We start from the raw sequence: 19286 nt of genomic DNA on the forward strand, positions 1-19286 counted from the left end.
GGGGAGGGGGAAGCAAAATATGATGGCAGTGGGTGGTATCTGTGGCAGAGTCACAGACTCTGACTCTCTGAGTTTTGGGTGGGGGTGTATGTGAGGTGTGGTGCTATCAAAACCATGCCAGTTTTGGCCATTTGGCCAAGTGGCCAAGTATTTCAAACTGTCTTTTTTATTGCTGGTCCTGTTCTCTGCCTATGCAATTAATTACCTTAGAAGTCAAGTGTGAATTCTCACAGTAGAGTTAGTTGTGGGGGCCTCTCCACTCTGCTCAGTCACTATGACAACACTATTTCTAGGAAGTCCTTGGAATGTGGCTGTATCTCCTGAGCTAGCCTCAAAACACCATAACAAACATTTTGAACCCAAAAAGACTGGAGGAGGGAGAAAGGGGAGCTAGAGGTTAAAACAGAGCAGTAATTACCTGATGTTAGTCTTAGCAAGGATTGTTTGGCATGTAAGCATCATTGTACTTAAAGAAAGCTTTCCTACAAACAGAGTTTCCTTAGTGAAAGCAACCAGCTAAAACCTTACAGGTGCCCAATCTGGTTTTTGGGCAACATTCTACTGTAGAGTTTTGCACAAGAGTCAGAACATCACCTCTGATCTGTTGATGTCATTTCCATGTGATGTCAGCATGTTGAGGAGCTCCCAACCATGTCCCCAAATCCCCCCGCTGCCAGCCTGCTTCTGCCTGGCTACTGTAATTCCCAAACATTCTGAGCCCTGATTCTGTTTAGGAATGTAGTATGAGAGGAGGTAGGACAAATAGGGACCCCAGGGTTATTTTGGCTTGGGAAAATGGTGGAAGAGGGAAGGCCGAACTGCCTACCACCTGTCCCATGCTCCTAAACTGGCCCCAGAATGCTTGTGAATATGAGTTCGGAGATTCTCTATACTACATCATGTCACACTCATTGTCCAGCTGAGCCCTGCTGGGAATATGGTGCCTTATTTTTGCTGGTTATGATTTCTGTTCATGAACCCACAGGAGGTGAATCTATACAAAGGCAAGAATTATCCCATCATGAATGTGCACGAACGCACTCTCAGTGTTCTGGCTTGCAGGGTGAGTATGTGGCCCTGATTTGCCTCTTTGCTCCTATTACTTTATAGAGCATGCAGCCTAAGCTAGATCTGACTTACTGGGATGTTAGTGTGTGACTTTCCAAGGATATGTCAAGTGCTGAAAGATATGCTGTGACCCCTACAATAGCTGGACTGCCTACTGAATTAGTACTCTCGCTCAGCACAAGAGGTCCTTGTGCCAAGGCTCAAACTGTTGCAGTGAAAATACACTGTTTTGTATTCCCTACTTTCCTAGCTAGGGAGTTCCAGGGGCAGTACTTCCTAGGAGGAGAAAGCACTGGGGTATAACTTGTAATATTTGCATCATTTACAAATGTACAAGTAGACTCCTGGAGATGCAAAGAGGCACTCCTACAGGACAGCAGATTTACTACGTGCATCAGATCTCCAGATAGTGTAAAATCCTACAGCCAAAGTGCTTTAGCTGGCTCACAACAGTCTATGTATTCTCTCAACATATTCTAACATAAAAATGCAGCTTCTTCAGATACAGAGAAAAACCACAGCATTTCCACACATGGTTAAAAATAGCGTTACACCAGCTAAATGGTGTAACGCTACATATAATCGCGCCTCCCGGCCCCTTCTCACCTTTCCGGCTGTCTCGCTCTTCTCTGCCGCCCTTTTGCACTTCTCCCCCTTCCACAAGTGCTGCTTGAAATGGTGGAAGAGAGCAACACGATTTATACATGACTCTCTTCAGCCTGCCAATCAAGCCTGGCAGCTGATCCCGTTTCTCCATGCTTTGAAGGGCCCCCATGATGCCCGCTAATTTTTTTTAAAATCAGTAGTTCTCTGTTGAAATGCCTATGCATCTAATCATAGATGCACAGTGTGTCTTTATTGCCACCACTTATGGAATCATGATGCTTGCTTCTTTTAAAAAGAAATCTCGTTCCTGATTGGGGGTGGGGGAAGCTTAGAGAGGCATGCTTTGTGCTACAACTTTTGGGGAAAATATTTTTGCCATTGCCTGCACGACTAAACACCTATTTGTTGCTCCAGGCAGTTCAGTTGAAAAAAAACCTTCCTTCTGCTGCCGCTACCTCCCCCTTTGTGCACAAATACACGCACGTACACACACACACACGCATTACCCAGTGAGGGCTCACTGCCACTGTTTTACCTGCCCTGCATGCACGCACACATGTACACATGCGTGCACACACACACTGCGGAGTTCCCTTGCTGTGGGTGGCAGGGGCATTTTAAGATGTCAGACATTTTAAAAATGACTTCCCCATCCTTGGAAAAGGGGACGGGAGCAAGGGTGGGACAAGGCAAGCACCCTTCACTCCTTTGAGCCTCCATACTTGTCTTTGGCTGGAGGGCTGCTGGCTGCTCTCCATTAGGTAGCGCTAAATATGCTGGTGAATCCACTTTTTGGGAATCACCAACTAGCACTTTTAAATGGAGGATGTAGCTGGCCGGTTACTGCCCAGATGCTGGATGTTGGCGATGTCATGTGGAAGGGCCGGAGTATAACAACTACTAACAATAAGCATTACACTGTATTTAAAGGGTGTGGAAATGCTCCCAGTTTTTCAGTTGGAAGAGTTAATCACTTTCTTGGTCAGATCCATGATTAATCCACTGGCTTACAGAAAGTTTTATGCAACAATAAACTCATAAGTCTTTAAGGTGCCACAAGCAGTAGGCTAATATGGCTGCTGCCTCCATCCTACATTTCTCCTAAGGATTACCCTTCATTATGTTGCACTAACATTATTTTGCACTAGGACCTAAGAACTTAAATCAAGCAAAATGCTCATCGTTGTGATTCTAATTCTGCACATGAATTGTTTTCTTTGTTGTAGTGGTATGAGGGCATTCGTCAGGGTTATTCAGTGCTTTGCAGTATGTGAATGAGAGGGGGAGGGCAAAGAGCACCAGGAAAACTCTTTCCTACTCATTATGTGTGTTTATGTTTTGGGTGGGCATTCTCAGCCATCAGTGGTTAATGTGCTCCTAGTGCAGCTTTATGTGATGGATGTAATGCTAAGTAATTTATGCATGGTGGTGTAAAAGTTCTGCACAAAACAAAAGGCCATGCACTACAATGTGGGGCTGGAATAAATGTTGCAGACTGAACTCCTAAATGATATTCTTTCTGTCGTGCTGCTGCATCAGAATGAGGATTTTAAAAATTAAAATAATCAAAGGAGAAAGCAGATGATGTGCAGAGACAGGGGCTTAATAGGTAACATGTGCTGGGGCAGAGAAACGTAGACTGGAGTTCCTTTAGAATGAGCTGAGCTAAATGCAACTCCCTAGATGCCACACAGAGATAAAATATTGACAAATATATCCATAGTTTTCTCTCAAGGCATGACAGCTGGAAACCACAGGACTGTGTCAGTCAAGAGGCAGGCAGCTGTGGCCTAGTGAAACATCCCAGCACTACAGATATTCCTTCCAAACTGCAGAATGCAGTAATGGGAAATTAGTGCTGTTAGTTAGCTTTTCTCTGATTCTTTTTCTCCAGTATGTCTCTGAGGTGGTGATTGGAGCACCTTATGCAGTCTCTGCTGATTTGCTGGATCATTTTAAGGTGAGTCCCCTTTGAGTGCATGTGCTTGTGTGTGATTTCTTTCAGAAAATCTGTGTCCATGGCTATACTTTTGTTCAAAAAACTCCTATCAACATGAAAATATCCATATTCATAGACACTAGAGAAACTAGATTTTGTTTGATATAAGGCAAGATACACAGTATTATTTCCATTGAACCATAGAGTGGATATCTTCCTTTCATTTTAAACACTTAACTCGGGGCTGATAGATTGAGAGCCATGCAGAGGGGGACACCTTGTGGCTTGGGTAAAATAAAATCAGTCTGCACCTGAGTTGGGTATCCACTCTGATGCTGCTCACTTTTTTCCCATCTGTACTACTCAGGATCAAGCACAGAGTCATTTGACTTTTTCCCTGGCATACCTGAGAGTGGATTTTCTCCACTTAATCTGAGAAATGTGCAACCATCGCACTCTCTTCCATGAGCAGATGGAGCATCTCTATTGGATCTTCTCCCCCCTCATCCTCCCCAACCACATATCCAGAAGAATGTTCTCTTGTGTTTCTCTTTTCTTTTTTAAAGAAAGGATTGCAATGGCTCCTTACAATTGTTTTTTAAAGAAAGGAATCCTTCACTTAATAAAAAAAGAAATTGTCAAGATAGGAAGGGAAGGGCAGAGGGGAAAAACAGGGCAGGTCTGGCATTGTCCCCAACCCCTGCTATGGTAAAGCACATGTCAGGATGAAGAAGAGAGGAGGAGGTGCTATAGGCAAGAATGGCTCATCTGTACTTCCACTGACACTAATGCTGCACCATGCTTCTGACAACACTTAAGGGACTGATAAAGTAGAGAAAATGGTTTTACAGCACTGAAGCTGAGATAAAATGAAAGCAGCACTAAAATGTAGGCCTGGAAGTGAAAGTCCTGTTCCTGCCTGACCACCAATCAGCAGGGACCGATCAACAGCACACACACACACAAAGAAGAAAAAATCTTGGCTATCTGTTTTTTCTTGTTAGTATGCAGAGCTGAACTCTGTGCTTTGTAGGAGAGAATCTGAGAAAGAAGAGAGGTGAAGAATGCAGGATCATGATATGGATTAAGGGGATAATGGCTTCAATTCAGTAAGAATTGAAATTAAGCTGTGAATGCAGAAAGCACCCAGTTTCTTTCCTTGGGAGAGGGAGAAAACCCCTCAGGATAAATGTGTACTTAAGTAGATCTGCATAGACTTGGAGTAAAAAGGAATGATTTAAAACTGTTCCCAAACTGCTTCAACATGGGGAGATGGTATTTCTCATCACATATACCATCCAGTAGGGGTCCCAGACAGTTGCGTCAGAATGTGTTCTGATATGTTAACAGCAATTCTAGTTATGTTTCTGGGTGCTGATGCTGATTATTTCCAAGCACTGCTTGGTGCATTGGAAAAATAGAATCATAGAATAATAGAGTTGGAAGTGACCTCCTGGGTCATCTAGTCCAACCCCCTGCACTATGCAGGACACTCACAACTAGGGTTGTGTGCTTTGGCCGCCAAAGTGGCCATTCCAGCCCGAAACAGCCCGCGCTCAAGTCTAGAATTAGTTTTCCCAGGGGCTATGCTGGGATAGGGAAAAAAATGAATGGTGTCCTGCAAGCAGTGATTGCTCTACACTATCCCCTCTTAAATCTTAAAAGCTATGATCTCTTCATGGACCATGTGTAGGTCATGGGGAAAGTTTTTTGCTGTGACAAAGCAATGAGAAGCTTTTGCTATCTTCTGCTTCTGTCATGGCAGCTTTGGTTACACTTTCAGGATTGGTTGGCAGATGTTTCTCTTTAGAAGAGAAGAGTTGGGTTTTCATACCAGACTTTTTACTAAAGCAGCTTACAATTGTCTTCCCTTCTATTCCTTACAACAGACACCTTATGAAGTAAGTGGGGCTGACATAGCTCTGGGAGAACTATGACTGGCTCAAGATCACCCAGTTGGCTCCATGTGGAGAAGGGAATCAAACTATGTTCTCCAGATTAGAGATTGCTGCTATTAACCACTGCACCAAACTGGCTCACTTATAATGTGTCAACGCTACAGTTTTGTCCCCTGTGCCTGATGGCCAAGTCATAATTGGAATGTGATAGTGATATTTGATTCCTTTGCAGGTTGATCTTGTATGCCATGGGATGACTGAGGTGGTACCAGACAGGGATGGGTCAGATCCATATGAGGTAAGAGGTTAGGAGGGCTGCTGGGACTCTTTTTTGAGCTACTGAAATTCTTCATTCAAACCATAGCACACAGCAGACAGGCAGGTTTCCCTCTGGAAGGTATGTATGTGCAGCAAGGCGATACAGATACATGGCTTTAGCTTCTTTTTATACTTTGAGTAGTAACCTTTTGTCTCTGTGACCAAATGCAGAGCTTTTGTTGTTATGACTTTTAAAAGGAACTGTAACCTTTTTCTGCAGTTATGGCACATAATTTTTTAATGTATTTTGTCAAATGCTGTTTGCTAACTGTTTGAGAGTACCCTGTTCTGCATTCCTCAGAAGATTCATTCTCTTCCCTTCAGGAACCTAAGAGACGTGGTATCTTCCAGCTGGTGGACAGTGGCAACAATCTCACCACAGATCTGATAGTGGAACGAATCATTAAGAACAGGTTGGCTGCCTTTGACTTGTGTCTGCAATAGGGTCTCCATACTAGTGTGCTACAAACTCCCCAAATTGCCTTCTCATCGTTTTTGTGTGTGCATGTGTTCCATACCAAGCAGGTCATATTACCAATAAAGCACTATTCACCAGTGGTAAAATGAAGGAACTATAGTTGGACAAAAACTGAACATATCTCAGCAGTAGTGTATGAATGTCAGGAAACAGATCTTGGAACTAGGGTTCTGTACTACACATCTCCCCCCTCCTATGACTTCTAGCCTGCATTCATGCCCAGCACAACCATTCTACAGCTTCCTTGCCCTCTGCCATTCCTGAGAATGCCAATGTATTCAGAATTCTGTGAAAGCAACAGATACACTAGTGCAACCAGAATAAATAAAGAAACCATGAATAAACCATAGATGTTCACTGAATTTACTCTGAGCACTGAATTCAGGCTTTGGTTGTATAAATTGGAGCTACATCTTTGTAGCTACCTTTTCCCCCTCTGCTTCTCTGTGATAACTTGGGGTGGGATGCATGTGGTTTACCAGTAAAGGGCACAAAGTTATGCAACTGCTTTCCAGCCACTGGTCGTGTAGGCTGGGCTTGCACTGGCATAACTGTTAATAAGAGGGAAATTGTTGAGGCTGATCCTTCTTCATTTTCCTTTCTTTGGATTGAAGTAATTTAGGCTTATACTAATTTACTAATTTCAGTTATTTCAGAGAAGTCTGAATTACAAAAAAAATCCTCCCTCCTGGAGACGAGAGAGTCTGATGGATCTGCTGGTCTTTACAGGTTGCAGTTTGAAGCCCGAAACCAGAAGAAAGAAGCAAAGGAACTGGCTGTGCTGGAAGCCATGCAAAAAAGAGAGGAAGCCAAGCAGAAGGCAGCTCTACCGGGCCCGGAGGACCACGAGAGCTAGCATGGGGAGGAGTGCAGGAGAATCCTCTCCTCCTGGAGCTGCAATATTTTTCTGGAGGATAGGATACTGCTGCCAGCCGCAGTAAGGCCCATGCTTACAATTCTCCTGGGTAACTAGGGTGCTGCTAGTTAGCCCAGATCAACTTCCCATGGGAAGATTTTTAACATTGTCCTCCCAATAACAGTTTTTAAATCCAATTAACATAACACTGTGTGGTTTTACCTTCTGACATATCTGAGCTGGGGAGTGGGGTCATCTCTGCTCACCTTTTTGACTCTGCTCACCTTTTACAGCACCCCTCTAATTTCTGTCTGCCAGAGGCAATTTGGAAACTTTTGAAATTGCCCTTCCTGGCCTTCCTCATTGCCTGAAGTACTGATGGGGTACTCACTGGAGTTTGGCCAGGTGCCCTTGGGCATTTACTGGGCACAAAGAGAAAAAGCAGTTTAGAACTAGTCTGCTGCAGTTTCCACTGCCTTGCATTTGGTATGTTTCCAGTCAGCTTCCATGGATGGAGCTTAGACCGCCCTGGGCTTCCCCACTGACAGACTGCATCCTGCTCTTCTGCGCTTAGGCCATGTTCGTTGATCAGGTTTTCAAGTTAAGCAACAGAAGGATGGGGCTAAAATGTTATACATTGCCATAGCATAAAAAGTATGGTATAAATGTTCTGGAGATCTCACTGGGTCTAGAGACGCTTCCTAAAGCCTTGATACAGTGGGTGCCTAACACTCTTCCACACTGGCCTTGATGTTCTTTCATAGTGGGATTGGGTTCAGTACACTACCCATAATATTTAAATGCTTTATACAACCAAGCTGGATGGGGAGGCTCCTTTCTCATATATTGCAGGGAGCACATAATCGAGTTGTTTTGTTCTTTGGCAAGCTTTTTTCTATCAATCTTGTATATTTTAAGCAGTGGAAATTAATAAAATGTTGGTAACTTATGTCTGAGTAACACTTATTAACCTGAGAGGGACCCTTCTGCACTTATAATTGACTTTCCATTTTCAGTGTTGGATATGGCTTGGATTAATTTGGTAGTTGTGTGAACAACTTTACACAGAAATAATAATGGTAATAATAATAATGACAAACAAACAAACAAATAAATGTGTTTTTAACCTGCCCTTCCAAATGCTCAGTGCAGATAACATCAATAAAATCAATATACAATTTTAAACTTTTAAACAGTTACAAAACACAAATAACCTCCTTTAAAATTTGCAGACAGGAGAGTAGTAGGAGGCTGATCTTCCAGCTTCTCTTCCTCCTAGCAGTGAGGTCAGCCATTTTGGTGGATGTTACTGTGGACCTCGGTCATAAGCCTAGTGGAACAGTTCCATCTTACAGAACTTATTAAAGTCCCGCAGGGCCCTGATCTCTCCCAGGAGTTTGTTCCACCAGGCTGGGGCCAGGGCCAAAAAGACCTGGCCCTGGTAAAGGCCAATTTCACCTCTTTCAGACGTAAAACTTTGTTGCAAGTGTTGAAAATCAATTTAGGAAGAAGCCTCAAGCAATACTTACAGACAATGCTGGTGAGTGCATGTCACATCACATTAAATCTTACATGGAGCAGAATGGAATAAAATACTTGCATACCAGACCATATAGTCCAGAAAAAAATGGTACTGTAGAAAGTAAAAATAGTTTTTTAATGGAAATGGTTAGATTATCTTAACAGTCCAAATTAACATACCAATATTGGGATGAAGCAGTACTGACAGCAACATATTTACAGAATAGACTGCCAACAAAAGCTGTAGATAAAACACCATTTGAACTTTGGTTTAGAAAAGTACCAAATATCAGTCACATAAGGACATTTGGATCAAAAGTCCCACAGTTTGACTATGTCCTGGTGTCTTCAATGGTTGTGTCCTTGTTTGGGGGTTGCGGGGTAGTTGCTTGGTGGTGTTCCTCTAGTGCAGTGGTCCCCAACTCCCGGTCCGGGGACCGGTGCCGGTCCGGGGACCAGTTGGTACCGGTCCGCTGCTCCTCCTCGTCCTCCTCCCTGGCTGCTGCCTTGAGGGCTGCCCTTCCACTCTGCCGCCAGCTCACCTTTGGTGCTCTCCAGCGGCCACCATGGCTGGGGCTCCCCCTTGGCGTCGCACTGCGCAGCTGCTGCTGACAGCGCCCCCCAGTGGGCGACGGGAAGTCGGGCGCCGGCAAGAAAGCAAGTGGAGCAGGAGCTCAGGCAGTGGCGACATCCATCGGCAAAAGACTACCCCCCCCGGGCCTCAGTAAAATTGTTACGCGTTGACCGGTCCCCAGTGATCAAAAGGTTGGGGACCACTGCTCTAGTGGGTAGGCTTGTTGACCAAAGGACTTTGCATGGTGGCGCATGTCGGCGGCTTGCAAGAGGCTGAAAATCTTCCTAGTGACGGGGTGGTTAGGGGGTGTGGGCCAGACTCTTGGATGGCTTGTCTCATGGTGGGTGGTCTTGATAGCTCAGTGCAGGGGGTAGTGTGGGGGGAACCAGCCACTTCCCTCCTGGGTGCAGGGTTCTCAGAAAGGTCAATATTATCATAATGCTGCTAATAATATTATTATTATGACATTTTATCCCAGTAAAGTCCCTCTCCTCTTCAAACCTTGCCCTTCTTTGGTTCCAGACTCAGATATCCAGACATTTCTTCAGAGTTGGTAACCCAATGGCATAGGACAGACTCCTGCTGGTCCAGTTTACAAGCCTAGTAAGGTGCTGTCTTCTTTCATCAGCTGTTAGCCAAGTTCTATGCCTCTTGCTTTATCATCTTTTTTACGGTTGAGAAACCTCTGAAACATTCTTCAGTCTCCAAGAAGCCCCAGAAGTAATGTCAGTAGGCCACACCTCCCTACCATGCCCATGGAAATCACATTTATTTATTTATTTATTTGGTTGGTTGGTTGGTTGCCTGGTTATTTGGTTATTTATTTATTTATATTTCTATGCCGCCCATTTCTTTGCAGCTCTGGGCGTTTTACATTGTACATTCTATAACTTACGTTATACAGACTAGCATCAAAGGAACTTTCAGTAAAGCATCAAGATTACAATTCCACATTTTTAATATAAATAACAATTAACAGTAACATTGGGAGGTTAATTATTTCAGTCATGGGGGGGGCGTCTGGGGGGACCATCAGGTGTTCTGAGTCGGTTGGCCTCAAGCGAATGCCAGGCCCCCTCCCCTTTCCACCCCCTCTAGGCTTGTTACTGGGCAGGAGGGGTGGTGGTTGGGTCAATGTAACTATATATGGACATATTTTTTTTTAAATATATATTTAAAATTAATTCACTCCCACCCAATCAGCAAAATCCTTCTGGGGCTGTCAAGAAACCCCAGGGTTTCACAGAACCCATGTTGAGGAAGCCTGCTTTAAGTTGACAAAATGCCATAAAAACTTCAGTCTTACTGAGCTTACTTTGTTTTTAATCTTGGACTTGTTACCATTTTTTAAATTCATTTCTCTGCAATTTGAGACTCCTTGGGGCTCTGCTGCTTCTGCAAAGTGAGAGATTTGGAGGGGGGTTGTCATCAAACACAAATAGTTCGGTCCGAAGTGGCAAATCTACTGCAGGCTGTGCATTTCCATAGGAAGATGTTGCCGCTGGCTTCCAACTACTTAAAACTGTTATTAAAAATGTCAGACTTATTTAATTTCTGCCCTCCCTACTGCTTTGCAGCCTGGATTTGGAACTTCAGCTCTACTCAATTAGATGCACTGAGCAGTGCCTGGCAGAGCCAGTTATTCATATATCCTTATTGCTGTTTCTCATTCCATCCCCTTTTGCATTTCACATTTTTCTGCTTTCCAAGTGCCTCTGGGTCTCTTCCCTTCTGTGCTGGTGTTTACTGATGGGTTGTTTTTCTCTTGGGACATGAGAAAGAGAAAGGGGTAATGAACTTCGAGTTAGATTATGGAGAAGGTTCATGAATTTCAAATTGAAGGTGTTTAATGTTTCCTACCTCAAGAAAAGCTTTCAAGCCTGGCAGTCACAGTTTGCTTTTAGAGAACAACCTTGACTCCATAAAACCAAGAGTCCACTTCCTGGCCTTTAATCCTCCTTCCCCTGATGTCAGTGTTAAAACCTATGCTAGATTCATATTTTCTTCATCTTCAATTTCTAAAAGGGATGCCAGTCCCCAGGAATTATAGCTATCTCCAGACTCAAGAGATCAGTTCTCCCGGAGAAAATGGCTGCTTTGGCAGGTGGACTCCATAGCATTATACTTCACTGAGGTTCCTCTCCACCCCAAATCCGCCCACTCCCAGCTCTACCCCCAAAGTCTCCAGGTATTTCCCAGCCCAGAGCTGGCAACCTTAATTTCTAGTGATCTATCTCAGGGGAAGCATAGCTGTATACATCCCAGCCTGGTGTCCTTCCCTTTCCCATCCCTCCAGGCCCATCACTGGCAATTTTGGGAGGGGTTGGGTGAGTTGACATAACCATATATAGCATATTAATTAAATTTGATAATTTAAATGTGTTGTATTTATTTGGTTTTATTGTGTTTAAAATCATGTAAACTGCCCTCAGATGGTTTCTGAGAGGGATGGTATATACAGTAACTGCCTAACTAAATAAACAAATATTACCCAATAAATGTTTTAATTTTTTTAAAATATTTAAAATTAATTCCCACCTATTCAGGAAACCCTTCCAGGGCCATCAAGAAACCCCAAGGTTTCACAAAACCCTGGTTGAGAAAACCTGGTGTACTGGAATTAGAAAGTAATTGAGTACAATCTCACCGATCTCAATGGCATATTATTCTCAAGAACAAAATAGAACATCATCCAATATCCTGACATGCCCTGGAAGTATCTGCCCAGCTCCAAGTAATGCCTAATAAAACCATATAGCTTGCACCAAACAATATTTAATGAATGTGAAACATTTCCAGCTATACACAGTTAGACAACCCTTAAGTATACAGCCATTTATAAATGTAGAATAACATCCAATCCACTCAGGATGGGCCATAAAGAGGACATTCTGGCCCAACTGTTCAATGATCACCCCACCTTGGAATGTAACCTCTGGGGTACTCTTGTACTCTAGTTAGGTGTTTCCTAACTAACCTTCAGATGGAAGAGGGGAAGTGCTTGGGCACCTTTCCCAGGGGAGGGAAGACAGCAACAAGGAAAGGGACGTACCCAAATGACTCAAAATGACAGGTGTGGGTAAAAACCTAAATGGACACATTTCCGCATTGAGCAGCCCTGAATTAGACACTGCCTTGAATAATGAAATCACTGTAACTGGGAATTCCCAGTATGCATGGTAAGTCAGATGGCAATTTGGGACTGTGCCTGAAAAGGCGAATTTTAATGTGGAAACATAAGGAAAAGTCAGCCCTTTAAAATGCAAATCTGAGTGATATTGTTAGTGCTCAAACAGTCCCAGTGAGTGACCTTGACACCCCTTGTCATCCCGGCAGCCTGAGTTCAGCAGAGACCCTTCAGGGCTATCAGCAGTGTGAGGGCCATGGCTTTGCTTAATGCGTGGCTATCTGAGTATCCCCATCAGCTTTTGATTATGTTTTGATTATGTAACAGAGGAAATTGCTTATCTTAATAAATGATAATGCTAGCAGAGGTTATTACTACTTATCATTATTGTGAAGTAATATTTTCAAATTAAAATGCTCTCACTTTGATATGAGGTCAATTTTCAAAGGCAATAAATTTAACATAATGAGAACCTATCTTAATGATAACTTCTCTCAAGAGGAGGAAATAGGGAGGCAACTGCTCCAGGCTTCACACAAGGGGATGGGATAAACTTTGCCACAGTACTGCCTTTCAATAGTCGCAATGATCAGATCTTTTTTTCCCTTCCAAGGCAGTAACACTGACCAATAGAGACGTAGCTCCAAAACCAGGAATGATTTCAATATTTTGGGTTTGGTCTGTGCGCTGTGTTTTGGGCATTAACTTTAGTGATCTTTGCTTATTGACTTCTTGGGCCTCAAAAGTTACATGACTCATTCATTCCATTTCACAATCCTGCATCCTATTGTTGACCAATAACTTAGCTGATAGCCTGTTTTGGGGATCAGGACAATGGGGGCACCTGAAGAGCTCCCAAACAAGGAAAGATTGGTGAGACCACAAGAAAATGATGATAAACATATGTCAGAACACTAAGCATATTAAGATGTATTAAATTATCTACTTCTGCCAGGAAGTGTGCACCCCAGGAAATATAGGAATGCTACTAGTGAAAGTTAAATAATGAGAAGTTGATTAAAATAAGGTGGCAAGTCAGTAACAGAAAGGACCACTAGCTCAGTGTGAGCTCATGAATCAGAAGGCTGCCAACGTATTCTTCCAGAGTCCACAAAACATTAAACAATAGGAGGCTCCCATCTGCAGAATTGCCATACTTGGCAAGTGAGTTCAGTAGTCTTGGTTTGTTTTGCATTTTTGAGGATATTTTCTTAATGTATTGCTGATTGAAATTCTGAAGTCAAGCATAGCTGGTTTCTGAAAGGAGGATATATGCTATCCATCTCCCCCACCGCCCATCCAAAAAAAGAAAACTGAGGGGGAAAATGACAACCAGAAAAGATGAAGTGAAAAGTAAGGGAGAGCCTTCAAATGGACATATTAGCACCCCAAGCCCCCAGGTCTTTCAGCGTGCCATCCTAAAGAGAGTTACGCCCTTCTAATTAAAGTCAATAGGTTTGGAATGGTGTATTGTGAAAGGCTAAAAATGGGTCAGGGTTCTAGCACCTGCAAACCAGAGGTAGTCGGCTGCTACTGTGGCCAAATAGAGCCATCCAGAAAGATTATTAAATTTTCTTTTTCCATGAAGAATTTTATTATGCCTGTTAACAGATCAGCTCTTTGGTCTGGTGCTGCAAAAGACTTCCTCTCCTCTCCTCTTCCCTTCCCCTCCATTCCTATTTCCTAGTGTGTCTTGTCTATTGTGGCATAACCTGAAATACCTATGTTTGACTGATATACTGTACCCTTCAGCAGGATTGCATATTGCATTTTAATTGTTGTTTGTATTAAATGTTAATTGCTGTGAGCCCCTTTGGGAGATGGCTTTTGGCTGAAAACCAGGCTTAAAGTAAAATACAACTTGACAAAATGCAGGAATCGTGAAGGAAGCAGAGACTTCAAAAAACCATATAAGGCTGATGGCGACAGAATTCACATATCCTGAGGTAGACTTGTTATATGATTTGTCACCTTTTAAATTCAATCTGTGCCATGAATAAATTGCTGTCATTTTGCTCAAAGCATACAGAACAAATAATTATATATTTTATTCAAGTTAATACTCTCTTTCTGCTCCAATGTGCTCATCCCCTGTTAATTAGCTCTGCGTGGGATTCTGCTTTTCAGTACTTTGGGGACCAACAAGAAGATGAATGTATACTCTGTGGGCCCCTTCTGTTAGCGGATGATTGTCTGATGTTTCCAAAGCACTGAGTTCCTTAATGACATTTCCTCATGCACCGTTCCATGACTAAAAGGGCTGGAGGCTTCTACTCTGCCCCTTCTACTGTTTCGTTTTTCTGTGAAGTTGAGATTGGTATTACCTCACTGAATAGTTTAATGCCCCAATACTACTAATATCTCTGACGTGACAGTACTCTTTAGTAAATGTGGCATAATAACAAAAGGAAAAGGGCAATATTTATGACCCCGTCCTTTTGATTATGTCTTCCCATGACAGCATAAAAGGATTGCCTGCCTCTTGGGCCACCTACCTGTTAGACCTTCGTAGGGCAGACTTTAATAAACTCAGAGCCATGATGAGAGTCATCCCATGGACCTGAATGCTGGAAGAGAAAGGAGCAAGTGACAGGTGGACTCTCTTTAAACAAGAGCTGTTGCATGCTCAAGCTATGACTATTCCAGCAAGATGGAGACATGGTAAGGTGTTGTTCACTTTTACTACATGTTGTGGTTGGAAGAACACAACATAAAAAAATGAGGATTGCCCTTTCCCCACTGCATATGTTCCACTCTTAGCACACTTTGAGTTTATTTTCTGTACAAATATATCATGCTTGCTGATTTGGCCTCTTGCCAAATCAGGTCCCCAAAAACTTACAAGTTACGACATAAACTGTTCTTACACGCTGCCACAAAATGGAGAACACACACACAGTGTCTAACAGAGACAAAGTGACTGAGAACAAAGCCTTTGCTTTCTTTTCCTGTTCTGAGAGGAAATTGGGGTGTTCCCATCTGAAACAAAAGCCTTGATGACTCATCTTCTGCAGCTGTGTTCTGCAACCACCAGATGTCCCTGCTGAGCACATGAACAGGACCTTGTAGCTTGTGACAATCAGGCCTATGAGGTAGGCCTATTCCAAATAACTTGCTGATTGTATTCCAAGTTAAGGGATCCAAGAAGCCTATTTGGATGAACAAAGAACTTCAGGAAGTGCTAAGGAAGAAAAAAGTAAATGTTCAAGCACTGGAGGGAAGGACAGGTCTCTAAAGAAGAGTATCTGCAGGTTACTAGGCACTGTAGATCAGCCATCAGAGAGGCCAAAGCTAAGAGTGAGCTGAGACAGGCCAGGGAAGCCCATTATAACAAGAAAAACTTTTTCAGATATGTGATGAGCAAACATAAGGTAAATGAGGCAATAGGCCTCCTATGGAGAAACTCTGACAGAGAGAAAGCAGAAAGACTCGATACCTATTTGGCTCTGTGTTTTCCCAGAAGAATATGGACACATCTAGGGATGGTAGTAGGCAAGGTATAGTGTCTGGGTGGAAGGTTGACATAGAGAAGGAAGTTGATGAGAGGCACCTGGCTATACTGGATGAGTTAAAATCCCCTGGGCTGAACGGTGTGCACCCAAGAGTGCTCAAAGAATTTTCTGGAGAGCTTGTGGAATCCTTCTCCACCATCTTTAGGACCTCTTGGAGGACTGGAGAGGTACCAGAAAACTGGAGGAGAGCAAAAAAAGGAGACATGAACCAGGAAATGACAGGCCAGTGAGTCTAACCTCAACTGCATGGAAGATAATGGAACAGATTTTAAAAGAGGTGATCTGCAATCATCTGGAGAACAATTTATTGATCCAGGGAAATCAGCACGGAATTGTTGCCGATAGGTCCTTCCAGACCAACCTGGTTTCCTTCTTTGACTGAATTATGTCATTATTAGATCGTGGAAACTCAGTGGATGTTGTTTACCTAGGTTTCAGTAAGGCTTTTGACAAGGTTCCTCATGATGTTTTGATGGTAAACTGGAAGACGCTATACTGTATTTTCAGATGGTTAGTTGGATAGGGAACTGGCTAGAAAACCGCATCCAAGTAGTGGTTGTTAGTGGTATTTTATCAGAGTGGAGGGAGGTGAGCAACAGAGTGCCACAATCGCTCGGTACTGAGTCCAGTAATTTTCAACATCTTCATCAATGATCTGGATGATTATTTGCAGACTAGATTTAAAGCCCATTTTAATTGAAAATAAAATGGGCGCTAGATGGCCTCGGACTCCCCCCCCCCGACTCCCAAAGGCTTCTGCATAGCCCTGGACGGGGTCCATGGGGCTGCAGAAGCCTTTCTCCTCCTCCTCCCAGCAGACCACGGAAGGCTGAAGTGGGGCCAGGGCTGGATTTGGGGGAAGCAGCCTACCTGTCTTCAGCGCCGTCGGGTCCTCAGCAGCCGGGAGCTAGGGGGATGCTGGTTCCGGACAGGCCTGAGGCGGGCGACCACGTGGCGCATCGCGTGGGTGGCGATCCAGCGGCAGCGGTGGCAGCAGCGTTTCAGCCGTGGTGCGGATGGCCCATGCGGCATTCCAATTGGACACTTGGCCCTTGAGTGCCACTCGGAGGAGCGAATCAGGAGCTGCTTCGCGGCTCCTGATTCGCTCCTCCGAGTTTTTATCCCGGACAGAGCCCGCCCTAACTCCTCCCCACCAGCCCTTACTGCTTTATTTAATCTGCTCCGCAGGAGCAGATTAAAGATTAGACCAAATTGGAAGGAATAGAGAACACCCCAGAATATAGAAATAGAGTTCAACAAGATCTGAACATGCTGGACAACTGGGCAAATGAGAACACGATGCAAGTCAATAAGGAGAAGCGTAGAGTTCTACCTCTGGGTCACAATAATGAGAAGTGTGTATACTGGATGGGAGATACTCTTCTGAGTAGCAGTGTGTGTGACCAAGATCTTGGGATACTTGTGGACAGTAAGATAAATATGAGCAGACTGTGTGATGTGGCAGTAAAGAAGGCAAATGCAGTCAACAGAGGCATCACATCAAAATCACTAGTTGTCATAGCCCCCCACTGTATACACCACCTGGAGTATGTGTAGTTCTGGAGGCTCAATTCAAAATGAATGTGGACAAAATTGAGAGAGTTCATAGGAAAGTGATGAGAGTGATTTGGGGCCTGGGGAACAAGCCCTATGAGGATGGGCTGAGGGACTTGGGAATGTTCAGCCTTGATGTTCAGTAATGGGTTTAACTATGTGGAGAATTACATCAGCTAGATATCAGGAAAAACATTTAATGGTCAGAGTAGTTCAGCTGTGGAATTGACTGCCTAAGGAGGTGATAATCTCCCTTCAAGCAGCAGCTGGGCAGAGACTTATCCTGGATGCTTTAGGCCAGGGGTAGTCAACCTGTGGTCCTCCAGATGTTCATGGACTACAATTCCCATGAGCCCCTGACAGCAAATGCTGGCAAGGGCTCATGGGAATTGTAGTCCACAAACATCTGGAGGACCACAGGTTGACTACCCCTGCTTTAGGCTGATCTTGCATTGAGCAGGGGGTTGGACTAGGTGGCCTGCATAGCCCCTTCCAATGCATTGATGATTCTGTGATTCTATTCTATGATTCTATCAGTGGCTTTTGATATGATGGAAACAGTTACTTTCTGTCTTTTGGTTTGACAGCACTCAAGTCCAATTCTTTCTAGGAGAAATTAACAGGAGAAACAGAAGTCTTGTGATACCTTAAAAACATCAAGGTGTCTTAAAGAGCTTGTCTTTATGGTGACACAAAACTCCAAGCTATTCTTGCTTGAACTGACTAAGGCTACTTCTCTGGTGTTACTACACATGGGAAGTCCTTGTCAATCCCACATAAATTGACTTTCTGTTTCTTTCTTCTTCTGCTGATTTCCTATACTTCATCCAGCATTGGGGGTGAATTTAGTGCCAACTGGGAATACCTGCTGTTGCTAATGCTGTAAACATAGTCTTTCAAGGGTCCTTTATGAGGAAAGAGTTAAATGAGATGTTAGCAAGTATGAAGCTCTTAGCAACATTCCTCAGGGGACTTCTACATATCATTGTATATTGCAATATCATTACACTATAGCCATCATTTACAAGTGAATTTTCGAGTATGAACAAAGCAGTCTTGGACATGAATAGCTATGATAAAGCAATGCTAGTACAATATCCAGTGATGTGTGGATGAAACCTTGGTATAAAGTTCATGTAATATCCTTTGGGCCTTGCTGGTTGTTGCTTTTTCCACTGCTTTTTCAGCTTGGATTCTGAGTTTAAAAACCACAAAACTCACCCAAACATTGCAGCATGGCAAAGCAAATCTGTTTATAGTTCAATCAATGGGTGATGATTGACTTGGGGAATTTCTACAAGAGTACCTATAGCTTGTGTGTGTGTATGTTAAATGCCGTCAAGTTGCTTCCAACCTATGGCAACCCTGTGAATTACAGAGCAATCCTAAGGAGACCAAATTAGAATAAAGACCCACCTGACCCCTATGCCAGAGTAACTTAGAGTTGTGCTATCATGAAGGAAGTTTACACTTGTGCAGGGCACTAGTGCCACTGAGTCCTACCAGTGCTGGAGCACCACAGACATGCCAGCAGTGCAATGGCACAAACCCTAACACCAGAGTTGCCAACCTGCAACGCCAGTTCAGTTATTCTATTGTTAAATTTGCCAAATATAAATGTCTTTTTGTCTTATTTTTATTGACCCTGTAACCTGATAAATATTCAATCAATTAAATAGTTTTGGAATAGATTCCCCTGGCCTGGTGAGTGTTAAACCAACATCATCAGCATAACTCCTCACTTTGAATTCTTCTTTGTTAAGTTTAATGTCTAGTATATTGGGATCCCATCTTAACTGCTAAGACCTCTATGATTAAATTAAACAAGGATGAAG

The 19286-nt window shown here is 43.4% G+C and overlaps 1 protein-coding gene across 4 annotated transcripts in view; it reads left to right on the plus strand.

Annotated features, from left to right (window-relative positions):
* The window catches only part of PCYT2 (phosphate cytidylyltransferase 2, ethanolamine), a 29176-nt gene extending 21064 nt beyond the window's left edge, over positions 1–8112 (plus strand). For all 4 annotated transcript variants that reach the window (XM_077328058.1, XM_077328060.1, XM_077328057.1 and 1 more), the window contains 5 exons: positions 986–1063; positions 3569–3634; positions 5744–5809; positions 6154–6242; positions 7037–8112. In XM_077328058.1, the coding sequence (XP_077184173.1) occupies positions 986–1063; positions 3569–3634; positions 5744–5809; positions 6154–6242; positions 7037–7163 (426 nt within the window). In that variant the 3' untranslated portion in view covers positions 7164–8112. The remainder of the gene's footprint in view (positions 1–985; positions 1064–3568; positions 3635–5743; positions 5810–6153; positions 6243–7036) is intronic.
* Positions 8113–19286: the final 11174 nt, after the last annotated feature.

Source organism: Paroedura picta, chromosome 3, assembly GCF_049243985.1.
Source record: "Paroedura picta isolate Pp20150507F chromosome 3, Ppicta_v3.0, whole genome shotgun sequence".
Lineage (NCBI taxonomy): Eukaryota > Metazoa > Chordata > Lepidosauria > Squamata > Gekkonidae > Paroedura > Paroedura picta.